We start from the raw sequence: 16961 nt of genomic DNA on the forward strand, positions 1-16961 counted from the left end.
TGTTTGCCTGTCCGTCCTGCCTTGCCGTCTCTCGAGGATCCTGATATAAACTTTCGTATATTTCCATGACATGGTTCGTACACCGCGCCGCTGCAGGTTCACGTTTAGCGACAACCTCATTAAGAGCAAACGCGAAGCAGCAGAAAGAGTATCGAAGGAAGACCGTTCAGGACATCGCATTCGAGTATTTTTTGGTCAAATCATCATGTCTGAGGTCCGTCTTCCCTTTAAAACGGCACAGAACACTGCAGGTTGCTTGTGTGCTCGGCTGTCGGTGTGTGCGCGAGATGGTATATTGACGCGTTTTTTCTACAGGTCAAGCGTACCGTCAAGTTTATTACTTCTTCTGTATGTTATGGGAGGGTTCCGTGATGTTCGGCGAGCACAGGCTTATCCCAAGTGTACAGTCTATCTTGAAGAACCGCAAGCCGGCTGCCGAGGGTTTCCCTATGCGCAAATGGTCAATCAGGATTATGTGTGAAGATGCCCATGGCCGCGACGTGCCAGCAACATTCCTCGAGAGAGTTACATACACCCTGCACCCTACATTCGCAGAGCCTATCCGAAGTACGCTTCTTCCACCACACATCGCGAATCTATGCTAATGGAGTATCTGTACAGAGCTGGACCAGGCACCATTTTTGATTGAGGAAGAGGGATGGGGAGAGTTTGATATCTCTGTTACTTTGCACTATGCTGGCGGTGCGGGTGAGAAGGTTATTCCACACGATCTTCACTTCCAGGCGCCCAAATACGAGAAGAAGCACGTTCTTGTACGTGTATCCCCATCAACCGCTCAACGAAATACACTGACATGAATATCCAGACATTCAACAACCCTCGATCCTCATTCGCGAGAATACTTGCCGAGACCGGCCCAGTACCCGGCCAAGCCCCCGGTGGCCGCGCAGACGACGACTACTCATTGAAGAAGGAGAAGCGCAAGCTCGAGGGCCACGAGAACGCCAAGAAGAAGAGCAAGTCCGATAGACCCGTGAATATGGAAAAGTTGGCGGCAGGATTGGAAAAGCTCGGTGAAGAGGATTTGTTGAATGTTGTGAGTATGGTGAACGACGCGAAGACCGACGATATGTACGTGAAGAACGATGTTGAGAGTAAGTCTTATTTGACCAAGTTTGCGAAGAAAATGGCTCTAACGACTGGCTTGCAGAGGGTGAATTCCATCTGGACTTGTATACCTTGCCGGATGACTTGCTGCGTAAGCTTTGGGACTTCACCAAGGCTTGTGTGAATGCGGCTGCTACGGCCTAATTTCTTTCTTTAAAATAATTTGTTCTTGGCACGAAAATGCGTACGGCCTGCAGTCGGATACTCAGGCTTTAGGATAGCTCAACGAAATACACGCCTATGATTTCCGTGTAGATGCCAGCTCAGTAGTCATCGTCCTCGCTCTCGCCTCCGTTCGCAGTATCCTTGCGCTCCAGTAGTTCGTGCCGTGTCAATACGGCCTCTATACTCTGCGTAGTGATCTTCTGCCCCAGCGGAATCTCGTCAACCACTCGTACCAGATTAGCTACCAGGTCTCCCTGGCGGTAACATAGCAGGGCCGGTATTGCCACGGAGTCCATCTCCGCTTCTAGGAAATGCAGTTTCACGAAGCGAACTCTCGGATATCTCTGCGCGATAATTGGTAGTGCGTCCGAGAGGAGTTCGGAGTCTTGCAGCTTTAGAATGGCTGTCAGCTTATCGTTCACCAGTGGGATCGCGACCCTACCTCATCATAGATAAACACAACCGTGGTCTCTGATGTCTCCACAGCATCCAGATACCCCTCCGCATCCACATCCTCCACAGTCCCATACATCCTCCTCCCATCCAGCTTCAATTCATCCCTACCCCTTATCTCCGGGCCCTTCAAAGTCAACTCCCTCATCCTCTTCTCTCTCCATAATCTCAACGCCTCCTCCTCATCCTCCAACTCCCCATCCTGCGCATATGTGTTCGCGATTGGCGCCCGCTCCAACGCTCGCTGTTCCCGTCTCGCCCGTCCACTCGCCACATCCGCGCGTTTTGAGGCTTCGAAGGCGTCGCGATCTGCGATCACACCTTTTGGGCCGGTGTTTGCTGTTCGGGGATCGTATTGGCGGGATGAGGCTGGGTAGGAGAAGTCGTCTTCGAAGTCGGAGAGATCGGAGCCGTCGGAGGATGCGTCGCCATCGATGACGCGGGCGAGTTTGGAGTCGCTGTGGAGAGCGCCTCGGAGCAATTGTTCTGAGATATCCATGGTCATTGTGAAGGGGGTGGTAAGGAAAGGGTTTTATGAGGCCGAGGTGTCGTGTTTACAGGATATTCGCGGCGTGAGCAGCCGACGCACCCCAGACAACGCCGAAATGAGGCAGGGCAAGTGGACAGGGTGGACACCGGGTGAACCCCGAGGTGACTTTCTAGACATATGTTTGCTTTTGGATATTCTTGCTTATCATTCATACACACTCACTCAACGGCTGAGTCCGACCATCTCCAAGATGACCGCCCGTGAGAAATATCAATAACCTACACCTCAACCTCAACCTCAACCTCCAACGGTCCCCTCGTCGCCCCTTCATCAATAGGCCTCAACCCCTGATTCGAAGGCCCGGCAACACAAACCCCCGTCTTCCCCTCAAACCTACTCCCATGGAACCCACAATCCCACGTCCCCTCAGTGCTGTTCCACGCAACAACACCCTTCATATGCGGACACACCGCCGAAAAGGTACGCGTTGTGCCGTCTGCTTCTTTGTAGATTGCGAGGGGTTGGGCGCCGTGGGAGAATGTGTCGTGCATGATTGCGCCGGTGCAGCGGGGGATGGATTCGATGTCCGAGACGTCTGTTAGAACCCATTTTTTGAGGCCGGAGTAGGCTTGGGTCAAATTCTCCTGCACCACGTCCGTGATGGTCCTAGGCTTGGGCTTGCGGGAGGGGGAGTACAAGTCAACCCACGGGTTTTCCTGACCAGTGTACAAGTCGGAGAGGAGACGGCCGGCGATGACGGCATGGGTGAGGCCGTTACCAGAGTCACCCGTTGCGATGTACGTGCATTTCGCACCGGGATTGAGGCCGATGAATGCCATATAGTCATTCGGCTCGACGATTTGTCCGGACCATTTAAATTCGACGTTTTTGACGTAGGGGAACATATCCCTTGTCCACGCCTCCAGGTTCTTGTAGTGCTCTTCATAACCCTCCGGAGATTCCTGCGCAACTTTATGGTCTTCGCCGCCGATGACGATATATTCCAATTCCGGGTTCGGATGCGCTGTTTTGCGGACGTACACGTATGGATCAGCGTTGTCGTACACGATGAGGTCGTCGTACAATCCCTTTGGCGCTGTCATTGCGATGGAGTACGTACGCCAGAATCCTTCTTTGTCGATTACGTCGAGCTTTTGGAGAGGTACGTTGGTTGCCATGATCAAGGCTTTCGCGGCGATCTTGTTGCCTTCTTCGGTTTCGACGGTGACGGAGGTTGCGGAGTGTTCTTTGTGGGAGATGAACCGGGTGTGGGTGTAAGCTTGGAAAAGCGAGTTCGTCTTGAGATACTTGATGAGACCGACGAGGTAGTGCGTGGGATGGAACACGGCTTGGTCGCCAAAGTTGAGGATAGGGCCATGGTAGTCCCGCCCGAACTTCCCGTTTTCTTCGTAAGTGACGGAGAGACCACACTTCTCCGCGGCTTCGGCTTCGTCTTTCAGGTCGTTTTCCATCTCAGGGTGTTTGAGCATGACAGCTTTGACTTTGCGGTATTCGCAGTCGATGCGTAGCTCCGTCGAGATGGTCTTGACGCGGTCAATGGCCCAAGCATGGGATTCAGCGGCAAGCTTGGCACCTGCGAGGTTGAAGGTATTGATGAGCTCGTAGTAGTGGTCGTCGAGAGCATTGGAGAGATGACCAGAAGTGCGCCCAGTTTCTCCAGAAAGAAGCTCGCGAGCTTCGAGGAGGATCACGCGCACGTTGCGTTGAACGAGTTCTGTGTATAAATCATGAGCACAAGAGCTGGATGCCACCGTAGTCTATGCACACCATAGGCAGTTTGGAGACCTGCGATACCACCACCGACGACTACGACATCTGTGTCCGTGTTTGTGTCGAGCTTCGAGAAGCGAGGGAGATCAGAGTAAGGCTCCGTCGCGGTCCAGACGGGGATGTTGGCTCCTGAGGTGAAGTCCATGAAGTTCGTTGTCGTTGTCTATGATTCTCGCTCGGCGATCAAGCTGGAGGTTATGTATGGATTGTGCATTTTATTCGATGATGACGTAAAGCGTACAAGCTCTGGATCTCTGTGGGGAGCATCGCGAGATTGGACAATGCCGATTGGTTGATCCGTCGACAAGAAACAATTTCGATTTCACGAATCGAGAGAGACCCAATTTGACATCTCAATTGTCTTCCGGAGAAGAACTTGCAGTCCATCTTGCCCACCTGCACGTGCATCCGGGCTGCATGGGTGGGCAACCCGGCCGATACCGGTAACCGAACATCAGCTGCCGACGCGTCCGAGTCCGTCACAGATAAATCCCTCTCCGCCTTCTCCGTCTCTTGATCTGTACTCGATCCGAGATCATTCACCATGGAGGACTACGAGAAATTTGACGCTGTGCACATCGAAGCTGCTTTGACTGAACAGGAGCCCGCCCCGAAATGGACGAAGCCGAAGAAGCGGTTTGGATTCTTGAAGGCTGCGACGATTGGGCTTGCGTCGCTTGGTTTCGCATACTGGGTCATTGCTCCGATTCTCGAGACTGATGCCGCGATGGACCGTGTTGCGCTCGATAGTGCTGCCGTGAAGCTGTGTCCCCAAGTGTCGGCTCTCGCTCCGAACCATACCTCGAAAGCATTGGAACACAACCTGAAGTTGCTTGCGTCGTCGGAATACAGAAATAAATCCGCACACTACCTCTCTGGCGCAGTCCAAATCCCCACCCAATCCTTCGATGATCTCGGCCCCGTCGGTGAAGATGACCGTTGGGACGTCTTCTACCCCTTCGCCAAATGGCTCAAGAACACCTTCCCCGAAGTGCACAAGCACTTGACGTTGGAGAAAGTCAACACCCACGGTCTCGTCTACACCTGGAAAGGCACCAACGAGACCCTCAAACCTTTGTTGCTCATGGCCCACCAAGACACCGTCCCAGTCCCGAAGCAGACGTTGGACAAATGGACCCACGACCCCTGGTCCGGCCACATTGATGACACCTACGTCTACGGTCGTGGCTCTTCCGACTGCAAAAACAACCTTGTCGGAATCATGGAAGCCGTATCCCTCCTCCTCAACGCATCCTTCACCCCAACGCGCACCATTCTCCTCTCCTTCGGCTTCGACGAGGAAATTTCGGGTTACAAAGGAGCTGGAACAATTGCGCCATGGCTTGAGGAGAAGTTGGGGAAGGATAGTCTGTTTATGATTTTGGATGAGGGCAGTGATATCAAGGAGATTTATGGGGCTCTTGTGGCGTTGCCGGGGACGGGGGAGAAGGGGTATATTGATGTGAAGATCACTGTCAACACGCCTGGTGGGCATTCCTCTATCCCACCGCCTCACACTTCCATTGGGATGTTGGCGGAAATTATCACGATTGTCGAGGCGGACACGTATGATTTGTTGTTGACCCCCGCCAACCCGTTTTTGGGAACGATGCAGTGTGCTGCCGCTCATTCACCCGATATCCCATCTTCGTTGAGGGATGCGATTGTCTCGAACGACTTACAGGATGCCGCGGAGATTTTGGCAGGCGATAGAGCGAACGAGTACCTGATGAAGACCTCCATCGCGGCGGATGTCGCGTATGGTGGTGTCAAGGTCAACGCACTGCCCGAGGAAGCGGTGGTGGTCGTGAATCATCGTGTTGCGGTTGAGGGGCGGACACAGGACGTCAAGGATAAGTTGACAAGAATCTTGGAACCGATCGCGAAGAAACACAACCTTACATTCCTCCCCTTCACCGACAAGCCGACGGACAAGGACTCGCATTTTGGAACTCTAAGGATTGAAACCGACCGCGTCCTCGAACCCGCCCCCACCTCTCCCCTCAACTCCTCCGCCTGGTCTCTCCTCTCCGGCACAATCCGCCATGTCTTCCCCCCCTCCACCATCGTTGCTCCCTCCATCATGACCGGCAACACAGACACCAAATATTTCTGGAATTTCACGAGGAATATTTATCGGTTTGGACCGTTTAGGGATATGTGGAAGGGGAACATTCATACGGTTGATGAGAAGGCAAGTGTGAAGGGGCATGTTGAGGGGGTTAAGTTTTATCATGAGTTGATTAGGAATGTGCAGGAGGTTTATGCTGAGTAGTCATTCTCGTCTTTGTCCTTAGGTGTATTCTAGGAGTATACGTCTTGTACGCGAATGCCTCTATCTACCACGTCTCTTGCAAATACCTGCCCTTCGTTTCCATTTCCACCAGTACAGCCTCTGCCTCATCCCTTGCTCCGCTACCGCTCAGCTCCTCTCCTCTTTCAAGATGTATCCCTCTTTGAAAGATCTCAATAAGCGCTTCACGAACAGCCTGTGGCATCTTTCCTGAACTTCCACAGATGTACACATATCCACCTTCCTTCCTGAGCCATGTGTCGACGCGGCGCCATTCGCGACGAAGAACATGCTGGACGTAAAACTTCTCTGTGGTATCCCTAGAGAATGCGAGTGCCAGGCTCAATTGCCCTTTTGCCTCGTACTCTTCCCATTCCGCTCGCATCAAAAAGTCTTTCTCCCGTTCTCTGTTCCCAAAGATGAGGAGTTGTTCCTTGGCATCACATCCGCTTGCAACCCTCTCCTGCACCAGTGCTCTCATGGGTGCAACGCCTGTTCCCGGCGCAACCATAACGCACTTGATACCCTTCCGCGGTGGCTTCATCGCTCCTCGAATCAAACCCATCGTCACCTGAGTTCCCAACTTCAATGACTGTAACCAACGAGAAGAAACACCAACACGTGGGATATGCATAGAAGTTTTGTACTCCACAATCGCAGCCAAGATATGTGCTTCACCAGGATGCGCCTTCAATGAGGATGCAAGACTGTACTGTCGAGGCTTCAGCATTGGAAAGAGATCCAATACATACTCCACCGGTATTGACAGTGTTTCCTTGAAATCTGCAAGCACTTCCAGTATATTGCGCCGAGGTCTTGTCGTATAGTCCCATAAATCTTCCTGGTTATCGGAGGTGGTACCACAAAACTCTGTCAGTTTCTCCGCATGCATTTCATTTGTGACAAAATGTCGCAGTAACTCAAAGAAGCTTCGCTTGGGCACACTCATAAAGTCAAAATGATACCGGGCCAATGTCCTAAGCGTGCATGGCGTCGGCAAGGGTGGTATTTCATCGTCGTTCCGTTTGGGCCAGACGTCAAGTGGAGTGTCGGCTATATTCTGCCACTTGCATACTTCAATAAGTCGATCCACCTCATTCCGGGGGTTCTCTGGCCACAAGACTGCAATGTCACCTGGATCATATGCGAGGTCAGGCGCTGAAATAGAGAAAACGATGTGTCGTGCATCCTGCCAGTGATCATCCGCTGTGATCCGATCATTCTTGGTAACAGTAGCTGAAAATGTCAGACCCAACCTCCTTGGTGATGCTGTTTTCATGCTGGGAGCGTTTTCCCCAAACTGGATTTTGTATGTAGGCGGAAGATGCTGGTCATCTGGTATAGTTTCTAAGCCTGACGGTAAAGGCAGCTCCACTTCCATCACCTGCCTTAAATCTTTCAACCATGGCGCAAACCCAGCATCAATGCCCTGGGGATGGCTTTCATCTCCCTCACCTCTTTCCACCATAGGCCGTGCACCAAGTTGTATTAATCGTCTGTACAGCTTCTTTGCAGTGAAGTTGTATTTGGGGTAGCTTGAGTCGCCAAGCCCGAATAGTGCAAATGAAAGGTGGTCCAGTAGGGTAGGAGGTAGAGAACGTCGCAGAATAGCTGGCCAGAAGAGCTTCATATTGTCAGGAATATCACCTTGTCCTGTCGTTGATGCAACAAAGATAACGTAGTTCTCATTCATGAGGTCCATCAAATCGCACTGATCCATGGCGCAAACTCTTCTCTTGATATGCATTCGCTCTAGCATCCTTCCAATACCATGTGCAATGTCCTCGGAGTTTCCTGTTTGGCTTGCATAGAGAACCAAGCAAGATCTTTCCTCCTCATCGCCTTGATCATGGGACATCTCGGCGTCGAAGGGCTTTGATGTGATTGTGTCGCGATCGATGATCTCGTACTCGAAAGAGACCGATGTCGGGGGCTGATCTGGGCAGCAGCTTTCAGTATGTACGTCGGTAATGGAAAGAGCTGAGCCGAGATGAGTGACGGGTGCGCTCTCGGATCGATGATTTACCCAGTAAATTCCCGGAGTCGGAAATAAGGTTGGTACCCCTGCATGTGGCAACTGTAACGTAGACTCTCGTGTGGTAACGTAGACATACCTTCTCAGTCGCAATGTTCTGCTCGGCATCGAGGGCCTTAATTGCTATCGGATCAAGATCTGCATTGCTGTCCCGTCGTTTCTATCATGTTACCCTAACTCTTCCTATCGAGAAAGAATATAATCAGCCGGTCACTTCCTTCATCAACAACGAGCATGTGAAACGGTCGGACAAGCCCGTCAGAGCAGCAAAGGATCCCTCAACGACCTTAGAAATCTGCGAGGTATCTTCTGCTTTTCAGGAAGAAGTCGACAAGGCGGTAATTGCTGCCCAAGCAGCCCTGGCGCCCGGCAGTGAATGGACCACCATGAGTCCAGCAGAGCGTGGCCGCCGTCTATATCGTCTCGCAGACGCAATGGAGGCGAACAAGGAAACCCTCTGTGCTATTGAGGCTTGGAATGCCGGAAAGCCGCGACATATCGTCGAAAGAGATGATTTCGCGGACGCTGTTGGTGCTTGTCGATATTTTGCAGGAATGGCGGACAAGATCAATGGACGGACGATGGATTTCGGGAATGGGAAGTGGGGATATACTATTGTTGAGCCTATCGGCGTGTGCGGACTGATTCTTCCTTTTGTGAGATTACATCAAGTCTGTCTATTGTTCGGGCTACGGCGACTAATGAGATTTCATAGAACTTTCCTTTGAGCACGCTCTTCTGGTACCTCGCGCCAGCACTTGCATACGGCAATGCCCTCCTCGTCAAACCATCCGAGCACACCCCATTATCAGCACTCTACCTCACCCACTTCATCAAAGAACTCTTCCCACCTGGTGTAATCAACATCCTCCCCGGGGGTTCCGAAACTGGGGCATGCATAGCATCGCATCCTTCCATCGACAAAGTCGCATTCACCGGGAGCTCAGCGACAGGAAGACGAATCCTGGACTTGACCGCCGCCTCGAACATGAAATCCACGAGTCTCGAGTTAGGCGGAAAGAGCCCGCTCGTGGTCTGTGAAGATGCGGATATCGAGACCGCTGTCGAATGGGCGCACGGGAATATTTTTTATAACGCGGGTCAGGTTTGTTCCGCGACTAGCCGTCTCCTTGTACACCGCAATGTCGCGGGCCGGTTTATTGAGGCTTTTGTAGCGAGGACGAAAGCGCATAAAGTTGGTTCGGTGTGGGAGGATGACACTTTTCAGGGTCCGATCAATAATGCGGATCAGTATGAGAAGGTAAAGCGTCATGTACGTCAAGCGCTGGACGAAGGAGCGAAATGCATTCTCGGAGGTATACCTCTAGAGAACCACGGTGATTCACCTCCGGGCTGGTTCATCGCCCCGACAATCTTCACCGACGTAACCCCAACCATGTCCATCTTCCGCGAAGAAATCTTCGGACCTATCGCCTCCATTACAACCTTCACCACCCTCCCCGAAGCTATCGAGCTAGCAAACAACACCTCCTACACCCTCGGTGCAGCAATCTTCACGAAGGACATGGGATGTGCGCAGGAGTTTACGAGGAGGGTTAGGGCTGGACAGGTTTGGGTCAATTCGGCGGGGGATTCGGAGCATGGGATCGGGTTTGGGGGGAGAGGGGGGATGAGTGGGTGGGGAAAGGCGTTGGGGGAGGAGGGTGGGCATGAGTGGGGGGTGGTTAAGAGTTTGCATATAAGAGTTGTGTGAAGAGTTGATTTGGACGCTTAGAATGTACGATATGTCGACACTGACTAGATTTATCACAGGTAATGATGATGTACGAGTAATATATATGCTGATGTTTGTCTCATTGAAGAATTTCCCACGCAGCGAAGCCGCCGGCCGGCTCCGCCCTGGTAAGGCATAGGAAAGAGAACCTCTGAGTATGTCGAACCAAGTCATACTGTGCTAGAAACACCCCTTGGTCAGCTGGAACAGCGTCCGATCATTATGAGAATGGCAGGTCAAAACAACAAAACGAGCGTCAGCGACAGGATTCGAACCTGTGCGGCGAGACACCATAGCATTTCGAGTGCTACTCCTTAACCACTCGGACACGCTGACTGGAGCACTTTCTCATGCCCGCCAATGTTCAAACATAGTGCACAAAAAAAAGACGATGTTTTCAACTACGGGTGCTGTCTGAAACCTGCCAAGTAGAAACGGCCTGTTTTCTATTCGCTCTCAACTAGTCTAGTGAGTCGAGTAAGGTCATAGAGGACCATGTCGGGTTGCATCGAAGACTTCCGTGCAACTTGATTCCATGCTCGAATTCCCACGGCGATCAAGCTTAAGACTACGGAGACTCCGCGAGACAAGGGCGTTCGACAATAGACAAGTACCTGGGTACATGGTCACTCGGAATATGCAATAAGAACAGATGACAGTTTTCTGACAGAGACCTGCTGTCGACAATGACAAATATCCGTGTGCGACCCTGAGGCCGTGGGAAGGTAAAGTCAGATTGCGTCTGTACAGCCGGGAATCACAAGTACTTTACAACAGTCATAAACAATTCATGAGATAAAACGCAGAAATGAACAGATGAAAAAAATGCAATTTTGTATAGTGATGCCAAAAGAACTCGAACGCCCAAAAACCAAGAAACAGAAACACAAGACCAGGAAATCTTCACGCTACGTGCACCAGTTTATCCACGGTTTGCCACCCTCTTAGACTTTCCCGGACGCGATGACTTTCCACGAGAACCACCACGACCTCCTCCACGTCCACCACGGGCACCACCACGTCCTCCACGACCACCGCCGCCGAAACGGTCTCCCAAGTCATTGGTTGAGTCTGAGGTATTTGACTTGTTGTGCCTCTTCTTACCACCGTGACCGAACTTCTCGTTCTTGGAGTCACGCTTGCCTCGGGAGGCGGGAGTGCTGGTGCGCTGGCGCTTTTCACCGGCCTTACCAGCACCGCCCTTCTTCTCAGCCTTCTCGAGAGCGACTTCGAAATCGTCATTAGTAGTGAGATCCTCGCCATCAGCCCTCTTTCTCTTAAGACCCTTGATCTTCTCCAAAGTGTCCTTCTTCTCCTTCTGACGCTCCTGCAACTTGGCAACCTGAACCTGTTTTCCGAACTTCTTAAGATCACGTTGTCTCTTCGCCTCCGCGGACGCCTTCTTGGCCGTAGCCTCCGCAATCAACTTCTCCTTGACCTTCTCCATGTGTTCGTCCGTCTTCATCATTTCCGCAAAGTAATCATCCGGTCTTGAGAATGGTGCGCCCTCGGCGGTGATCTTGGTACGGCCCTCCTTGGCGGCGTCGAGAGCTTGCTTGTAGAAAGCGAGTTCGCGGTTCAAGTCGTCGTTGACGTCTTCGATTGTGACGGGCTCGGCGGTGGTGATTTGTTGGTGCTCGACGAAGGGGAGGGAGTCAATTGCCTGGGTGATGCGTGCGGTGGCAGCGTTGAGTGCGGCGTGGTTGTCAATGGTGAGACGCTGATATGGTACAAAGTCCGCATCCTCGTCCGCGAGAGACTCAATGTCGGACAACGCAACGTCCTCCTCATCTTCGTCTTCCTCATCGTCCTCCTCAGCCTCCTCCTCATCCTCATCACCGTCGATCTCCTCCGCGTCCTCAACCTCAGCATCGCTCTCCGCCTCCTCATCCTCAGAAGACTCATCCGCATCCCTCGGAACCTCAACCAACTCCGGCGCCTGCTCCTCAAACTCCGAAACTTCCTCCTCGCTCTCAGACTCCGGCGCCTTAGCAACCGGCTGCTTCTTCTTCTGCTGGCGCGAAACCTGCTCCTCGACCTTCTTGTTCTTCAACAGTGCTTTGAGTCCGGGCTTGGCCATTGTGAATTGCTGGGGACTTTAACTTTATTCTGGGGTCTCGTGCTTTTGGCTGCGACTTTTTGAGATTTTGCGCGCGCCCTGGCTAGGCGTAGACCCGAGACGAGAGGAGCAGCGTGAAGTCAAGAAGCATTCATCCAAGAAGCATTCATCCAAGATGTCCATATCAAGTCAGCAGTCGACGGCAATGGAGCAGCCGGAGGGCGAGTCACTTCAGTCTCATGAGTTGACTGTCATGGTGCGTTGTTGTTACGGGTTATGCGGGTGCACCACGCTCACCGTCATGCAGGTTGATCAGCTTATCCACGATTTACAATACTCAATCAGCAGAGTTTCTACAGATCTTACGACGAAGAGTGAGCTGTTCGTGAATTTGTCATATTATGGAGTATACTTACAAAGTTTACAGTGGACGACATGTCGACGAGATTAAACGCCCTCGAACAAATGCTACGCCAATCACTCGAAGGCGTACCACAAACGGCACCTAAGAAGAAGGAGGGCTCGGCATAGGCATGAAAGACAATCGGTATAGGTCACGGCGTTCACTTGATTTTTATACATACAATACCCAAGAAATGTCACAACATACTCAACCTCAATCGCACATGCACTTGCCTCCATCAACCCTGGTCATGGTATACTAACTTAAAGCTCATCCTTGGCAGCCGTAAACTCAAAAGCAGAAAGAATGTTCTTCCTCTTAATGAACGAATCAAGTTTAGCCTTCGCCAAGTTACCCTTCGCAATGATACTCTCCAAACGGTGAATCTCGTTCGCGACATGCTTGGGGTTAGCGAGGATCTTCTCCATGGCCTTGACGTAGTAGGAACCGTTGGCGTCACCCTCGACGACAGACTTGGCTTCGGCGATGACGGACTCCTTGTCATCGGCGGCAACAAATTGCTGGGCGAGAGTATCGAGGGCGGGAACGCGGCCGGCTTCGTCGGTCAAACCACCACCGACGGCACGCTGGGTCCCGGTCTGCTCATTCAAGTACGCAACAAAGTCATTCTCGGTACGGCCAGAGGGGTAGTCAACAGGAGTCTTGTCAGCACCCTTGGGGAAGAACTTGAGGGTAGGGTATCCCTTGACACCATATCTCTCCGCAGCAGCAGGGTGCTCAGTAGCATCAAGCTTAGCAACAACAACATGCTCATCCGTATTGAAATCACTCGCGACAATCTCCCACACGGGGGCCAACTGCTTACAGTACCCACACCACGGCGCATAGAACTCAACCAAAACATCCTTGGAGGGATCCAGGACGATGGAATCAAAGTTTTCGTCTGTGAGGACTGCGACGTCGGACGGCTCGACTTTCTTGCCCTTGGGCTTGATGCCGGTGGTTTCGGCGATGAAGGATTGGAGGGAGTCGAGGTCGCGGGCTTTGTTGTAGTCTTTGGGGTTCTTGGTGGTTCCATCGAACATCTTTAACGTAGGGAAACCCTTGACGCCGTATCGAGATCCGAGGGAGCGGTGATCATCGGCGTTGACCTGTGTTGAGGTAATCAGCGAAGCCCATAGCAAGCAGAACAATCACAACACACCTTCGCAATGACAACCTTGTCCTGAGCCTTGTACGAGTCGGCGAGCTCTTCGTAGATAGGAGCCAGCGTCTTGCAGTGTCCACACCATGGTGCGAAGAATTCGACGAGTGCGGGCTTTCCGGAGCCCACGATTTCGTCAAAGTTGGACGGGGTAAGGTCGACGACGTTGCTGGCGAGGGCGGCGCTGGCGGCGAGGAAGAGGGCAAACACTGACTTCAACATGATCGAAGGGTTCAACGGCCTTTGTATGGAGTTGTTGGGCTACGTGTCGTACCGGGATGTATACGCGGACGCGGAGCCTGTCTCACGGGAGCAGTGCCGGTTCTGAGTGAAGATGTTTGAGCATGATCAACTCCAAGATAGCCCTCAATTTCCCGTACTATTATTAAGATCAAGCAGAGGCAGATCGCATCCTCTCCTCCTCATGGAACTCCAACATTACGGCATGGCGGGCGGCAGCTGGTCGAAAAGTTAGTTGATCGCAGGGACCGCATTTCGTACACCTCCAGAAACTTAATCCTCACACAAATCACAAAAATGGTCCAGTTCGAGGAAGTCACCGACGAGCACTTTGAGCAGAACTTCAAGAAGGAGGAGGAGTGGTCCGACACCGACTCAGAGATCTCCGAGTCCGAGATCGAGGACGACGTCGTCGATGAGACTTTCTACGACCGTCTCGTTGCGTTGAAGGATATCATCCCCCCTACACAGCGTACGAAGATCGCGAATGCTGCGTCGAGCCTTGCGAACACTGCGACATGGCTTGGAAAGTTCGGTGGAAAGGCTACTTGGGTTTTGGCGACCAGCGCTATCCTTTTCGGATTCCCGTTGGCGTTGGCTATTGAGGAGGAGGCTCAGTACACTGAGTACGAGAAGCAGATGCAGATGCAGGCCGGTGCTAACGACGTTCGTTCTCCTATACATTTTTTTTACGTGATCGTAGGCTAACCGTGGACCAGATCGTCGCCCCCGGAGCCCAGGCTTCCGCTCTTAAGCCCGCTGGCTTCTAAGCAACTGTTGGTGATTGCAAAACATTGAACTTGGGTTTTGGATGTTTGTACGATTGATGTTGAGGTTCGTTGTTCGTTTCCAGTGAGGGATCTTCGGCTGCAGGCGGTCGAGCCGGGCGTCTGGATATTATTTTTGGCATTTCTCCTCTCTTGTATATTTCCCGGTCAGAGCAATACAGAAAAGTATTCATACAATTTACTCAATCAGCAGACTCGATGGTGGTTTGAACTGTCAGTGTTGCTATGGCTATCCAGTCACCAGGAACTCCTCCACCGCTGCCAGCTTATTCTTCCACTCGGACCACAACCGACTCGTCTCTCCCTGCTTATCCAACTCCTCAACGACTTCATCAATACCTTTGCCCTCACCCAAGTGATAGTTATCCCCTTCCAATATGTCAGTGAGCTCACACCTCATCTGATACCTCCAATGATAGAAATAATGCGAATGGATCGTTCGTGCAAAACATGACCTTCCCAAATACCAATCTGACTTTTGACTCTTTCGCTTGGTTTGTTCGTGTTCGGAGTCACTCGCGCTGGAGATAGCTGAGCCCGACGATGCGTCGTCCGCTTCTTCGTATGATTGCAGAGTTTTGGGATCATATCTAGGTCCGCTGAGGTAGACACGGTATGTCGCCTTGCGGTTCGTGATATTGCAGGCGTCGCAGTTGTACCCGTCATGATTGGCGAAAGTATCGATGAACGGGCGAGTCTTCAACGCCCTCATGAATGGTTTCTTCCATGCCGAACTATTAATAACCGAATCCCGGATCGGTCCCATCTTCCTTTCGAGGGACTGTAAGGCTCCACGGAAGTAGTCGTTTGTAGTTAAGTGATCAGCGTCAGCAAACTCCGGGTCGAGCATTGCGTGGACTTCGTGTTGGATAAAGACCTTGAAGTGGTGACTGAGTTTTTGGTGGCTCTCACGTGTGAATTCCCATGGCGTGGCCATTGCTACCTGGTCCGCCCCCAATCCTTCTTCTTCGTCGTAATCGATGAATCCTGCATCACTGCCCTCATCCGAATCATCCTCCCCATCCTCCTCGGATCCAGACTGGGATTCTTTTCCGAGAACGTCCACGTCATGACCTTGCTTCTTCCTCTTTAGCATCTCCAGCTTTTTCTGGAATGCAGTCTTCTTCGTTTGTGGTGCGTTGCGACCCCGTGTTCGCTCTTTGATGACTCTTGTTGAGCGTAGTGAAACGGCTTCTCGCTTGAGCTCTTCGTCCACATCGTTATCCGAGGCGTTTGACTTACTGCTGGCCTCCTTGTCGTCAGCACGAGGAATGTAGCGTTTCCGCCGGGATTTAGGCCCGACGATAGCATCTTCATCCTCCTCGTCTTCGTCGTCATTTGAAAGGATGACCCCCTTCTTCGCAACCCTTCCCGCGGGTCTGGGCGGCGCCTGTTTTTTCTGCTTCGGCGACAGAGAAGCACGAAGAAGGACTTTCGCGTTCGCGTTCTTGGTCTCTGGTTTCTCCTTTTTGGCCTCTCCATCCACTCTCTTGCCAGTGTCCCGTCTTGAACGTTTGTTCACGGGCTCACGACTTTCTGACGCCGTGTCTGATGAAGACTCCACCCTCCGTTTCGCAGGCGTCATTTGCTTCTTCCTGGGTTCCTCATCATCATCTTCTTCGCTAGACGTCGTACCAGAGCGTCGCAAAGCTAAAGATATAGACTTTGGCGCCTTATCCATCACCAGTTCATCCAACTCGTCGTCACTACTCGATACCTCCTGAACCGGCTCTGGCAGTTCCTTGCTCTTGTTTGGCGTAGACATTCCCTTCTCTTTCTTCGCCAGCTCGTCCGTCACCTCAACGTCACTGGATTCCTCTTCAGGGATCTCAATTGGCGCAGAAGAGGCCGGCGCCAGCGGAGGCGATGACGTCGCGGGACGTGAATTGAACGCTGCTACGATTGCATCTTGCACGTCGTTCGGTTTTGAAGGTTGAGAAAATGATAGCTGCGTTTGCTTCGGCTCGCGCTTCCTCTTGGTGCCGGCACTTCCCGACTTCTTCGCTTTCTGAGCGCTGGCGGGACCAAACACCATGGTGATTGCCGTTGATAGATGAATGACAAGAAGCAATGGCTGTAGTAACAACGGACGACAGCTTGGATGTTGCGACCCTTCAACGCTCAGCTTCTACGACCCAGGCCTCCTCCAGATGTCGCGACTTCAAAAGTGTACATGCGCGCTAAGACGATAACGGCGATATATAGCGAAGTAATTA

At 52.1% G+C, this 16961-nt stretch overlaps 11 protein-coding genes and 1 non-coding gene across 12 annotated transcripts; 5 read left to right on the forward strand and 7 right to left on the reverse strand.

Annotated features, from left to right (window-relative positions):
• Positions 1-205: 205 nt before the first annotated feature.
• Positions 206-1388, forward strand: SAICODRAFT_17941 (SAS complex, SAS5 subunit/transcription initiation factor IID, subunit 14; the record flags this gene model as incomplete). Its single annotated transcript, XM_019165879.1, has 6 exons — positions 206-214; positions 316-348; positions 408-567; positions 622-773; positions 827-1115; positions 1172-1388. The coding sequence occupies 6 exons, from the start codon at positions 206-208 to the stop codon at positions 1270-1272; spliced, it is 744 nt and encodes a 247-aa protein (XP_019025502.1). The 3' UTR covers positions 1273-1388.
• SAICODRAFT_64664 (thioredoxin-like protein) lies at positions 1280-2292 on the reverse strand. Its single transcript, XM_019170088.1, has 2 exons — positions 1736-2292; positions 1280-1685 (listed from the first exon to the last, which is right to left on the reverse strand). The coding sequence occupies exons 1-2, from the start codon at positions 2249-2251 to the stop codon at positions 1392-1394; spliced, it is 810 nt and encodes a 269-aa protein (XP_019025503.1). The 5' UTR covers positions 2252-2292; the 3' UTR covers positions 1280-1391.
• Positions 2293-2415: 123 nt separating this feature from the next.
• On the reverse strand, positions 2416-4398 carry SAICODRAFT_77798 (DAO-domain-containing protein). Its single transcript, XM_019171079.1, has 2 exons — positions 4025-4398; positions 2416-3971 (listed from the first exon to the last, which is right to left on the reverse strand). Exons 1-2 carry the CDS (start codon positions 4170-4172, stop codon positions 2515-2517), a joined length of 1605 nt encoding a protein of 534 aa, XP_019025504.1. The 5' UTR covers positions 4173-4398; the 3' UTR covers positions 2416-2514.
• A 356-nt stretch (positions 4399-4754) lies between these two features.
• Positions 4755-6302, forward strand: SAICODRAFT_54627 (carboxypeptidase S; the record flags this gene model as incomplete). Its single annotated transcript, XM_019169301.1, has 1 exon — positions 4755-6302. The coding sequence occupies one exon, from the start codon at positions 4755-4757 to the stop codon at positions 6300-6302; it is 1548 nt and encodes a 515-aa protein (XP_019025505.1).
• On the reverse strand, positions 6243-8326 carry SAICODRAFT_17945 (NADPH-dependent FMN and FAD containing oxidoreductase-like protein). Its single transcript, XM_019165881.1, has one exon. The coding sequence runs from the start codon at positions 8176-8178 to the stop codon at positions 6367-6369; it is 1812 nt and encodes a 603-aa protein (XP_019025506.1). The 5' UTR covers positions 8179-8326; the 3' UTR covers positions 6243-6366.
• A 97-nt stretch (positions 8327-8423) lies between these two features.
• On the forward strand, positions 8424-10090 carry SAICODRAFT_64668 (aldehyde dehydrogenase). The gene is made up of 2 exons (XM_019170089.1): positions 8424-9011; positions 9071-10090. The coding sequence occupies exons 1-2, from the start codon at positions 8448-8450 to the stop codon at positions 10067-10069; spliced, it is 1563 nt and encodes a 520-aa protein (XP_019025507.1). The 5' UTR covers positions 8424-8447; the 3' UTR covers positions 10070-10090.
• Positions 10091-10344: 254 nt separating this feature from the next.
• Positions 10345-10426, reverse strand: SAICODRAFT_t48. Its single transcript has one exon. It is a non-coding gene; the product is annotated as a tRNA-Ser (tRNA).
• Positions 10427-10970: 544 nt separating this feature from the next.
• On the reverse strand, positions 10971-12190 carry SAICODRAFT_29525 (Ebp2-domain-containing protein). Its single transcript, XM_019167444.1, has one exon. It carries the CDS (start codon positions 12168-12170, stop codon positions 11013-11015), a length of 1158 nt encoding a protein of 385 aa, XP_019025508.1. The 5' UTR covers positions 12171-12190; the 3' UTR covers positions 10971-11012.
• An 87-nt stretch (positions 12191-12277) lies between these two features.
• SAICODRAFT_17948 (uncharacterized protein) lies at positions 12278-12680 on the forward strand (the record flags this gene model as incomplete). Its single annotated transcript, XM_019165882.1, has 3 exons — positions 12278-12405; positions 12457-12523; positions 12577-12680. Exons 1-3 carry the CDS (start codon positions 12325-12327, stop codon positions 12678-12680), a joined length of 252 nt encoding a protein of 83 aa, XP_019025509.1. The 5' UTR covers positions 12278-12324.
• A 109-nt stretch (positions 12681-12789) lies between these two features.
• SAICODRAFT_77814 (disulfide isomerase) lies at positions 12790-13998 on the reverse strand. Its single transcript, XM_019171080.1, has 2 exons — positions 13718-13998; positions 12790-13664 (listed from the first exon to the last, which is right to left on the reverse strand). The coding sequence occupies exons 1-2, from the start codon at positions 13937-13939 to the stop codon at positions 12816-12818; spliced, it is 1071 nt and encodes a 356-aa protein (XP_019025510.1). The 5' UTR covers positions 13940-13998; the 3' UTR covers positions 12790-12815.
• A 256-nt stretch (positions 13999-14254) lies between these two features.
• On the forward strand, positions 14255-14727 carry SAICODRAFT_6156 (mitochondrial import translocase, subunit Tom22; the record flags this gene model as incomplete). Its single annotated transcript, XM_019169850.1, has 2 exons — positions 14255-14623; positions 14677-14727. The coding sequence occupies 2 exons, from the start codon at positions 14255-14257 to the stop codon at positions 14725-14727; spliced, it is 420 nt and encodes a 139-aa protein (XP_019025511.1).
• Positions 14728-14945: 218 nt separating this feature from the next.
• On the reverse strand, positions 14946-16902 carry SAICODRAFT_29526 (uncharacterized protein). The gene has a single exon (XM_019167445.1). It carries the CDS (start codon positions 16778-16780, stop codon positions 14975-14977), a length of 1806 nt encoding a protein of 601 aa, XP_019025512.1. The 5' UTR covers positions 16781-16902; the 3' UTR covers positions 14946-14974.
• Between the last annotated feature and the right edge of the window lie 59 nt (positions 16903-16961).

Source organism: Saitoella complicata, assembly GCF_001661265.1.
Source record: "Saitoella complicata NRRL Y-17804 unplaced genomic scaffold SAICOscaffold_6, whole genome shotgun sequence".
Classification (NCBI taxonomy): Eukaryota; Fungi; Ascomycota; class Saitoellomycetes; order Saitoellales; family Saitoellaceae; genus Saitoella; species Saitoella complicata.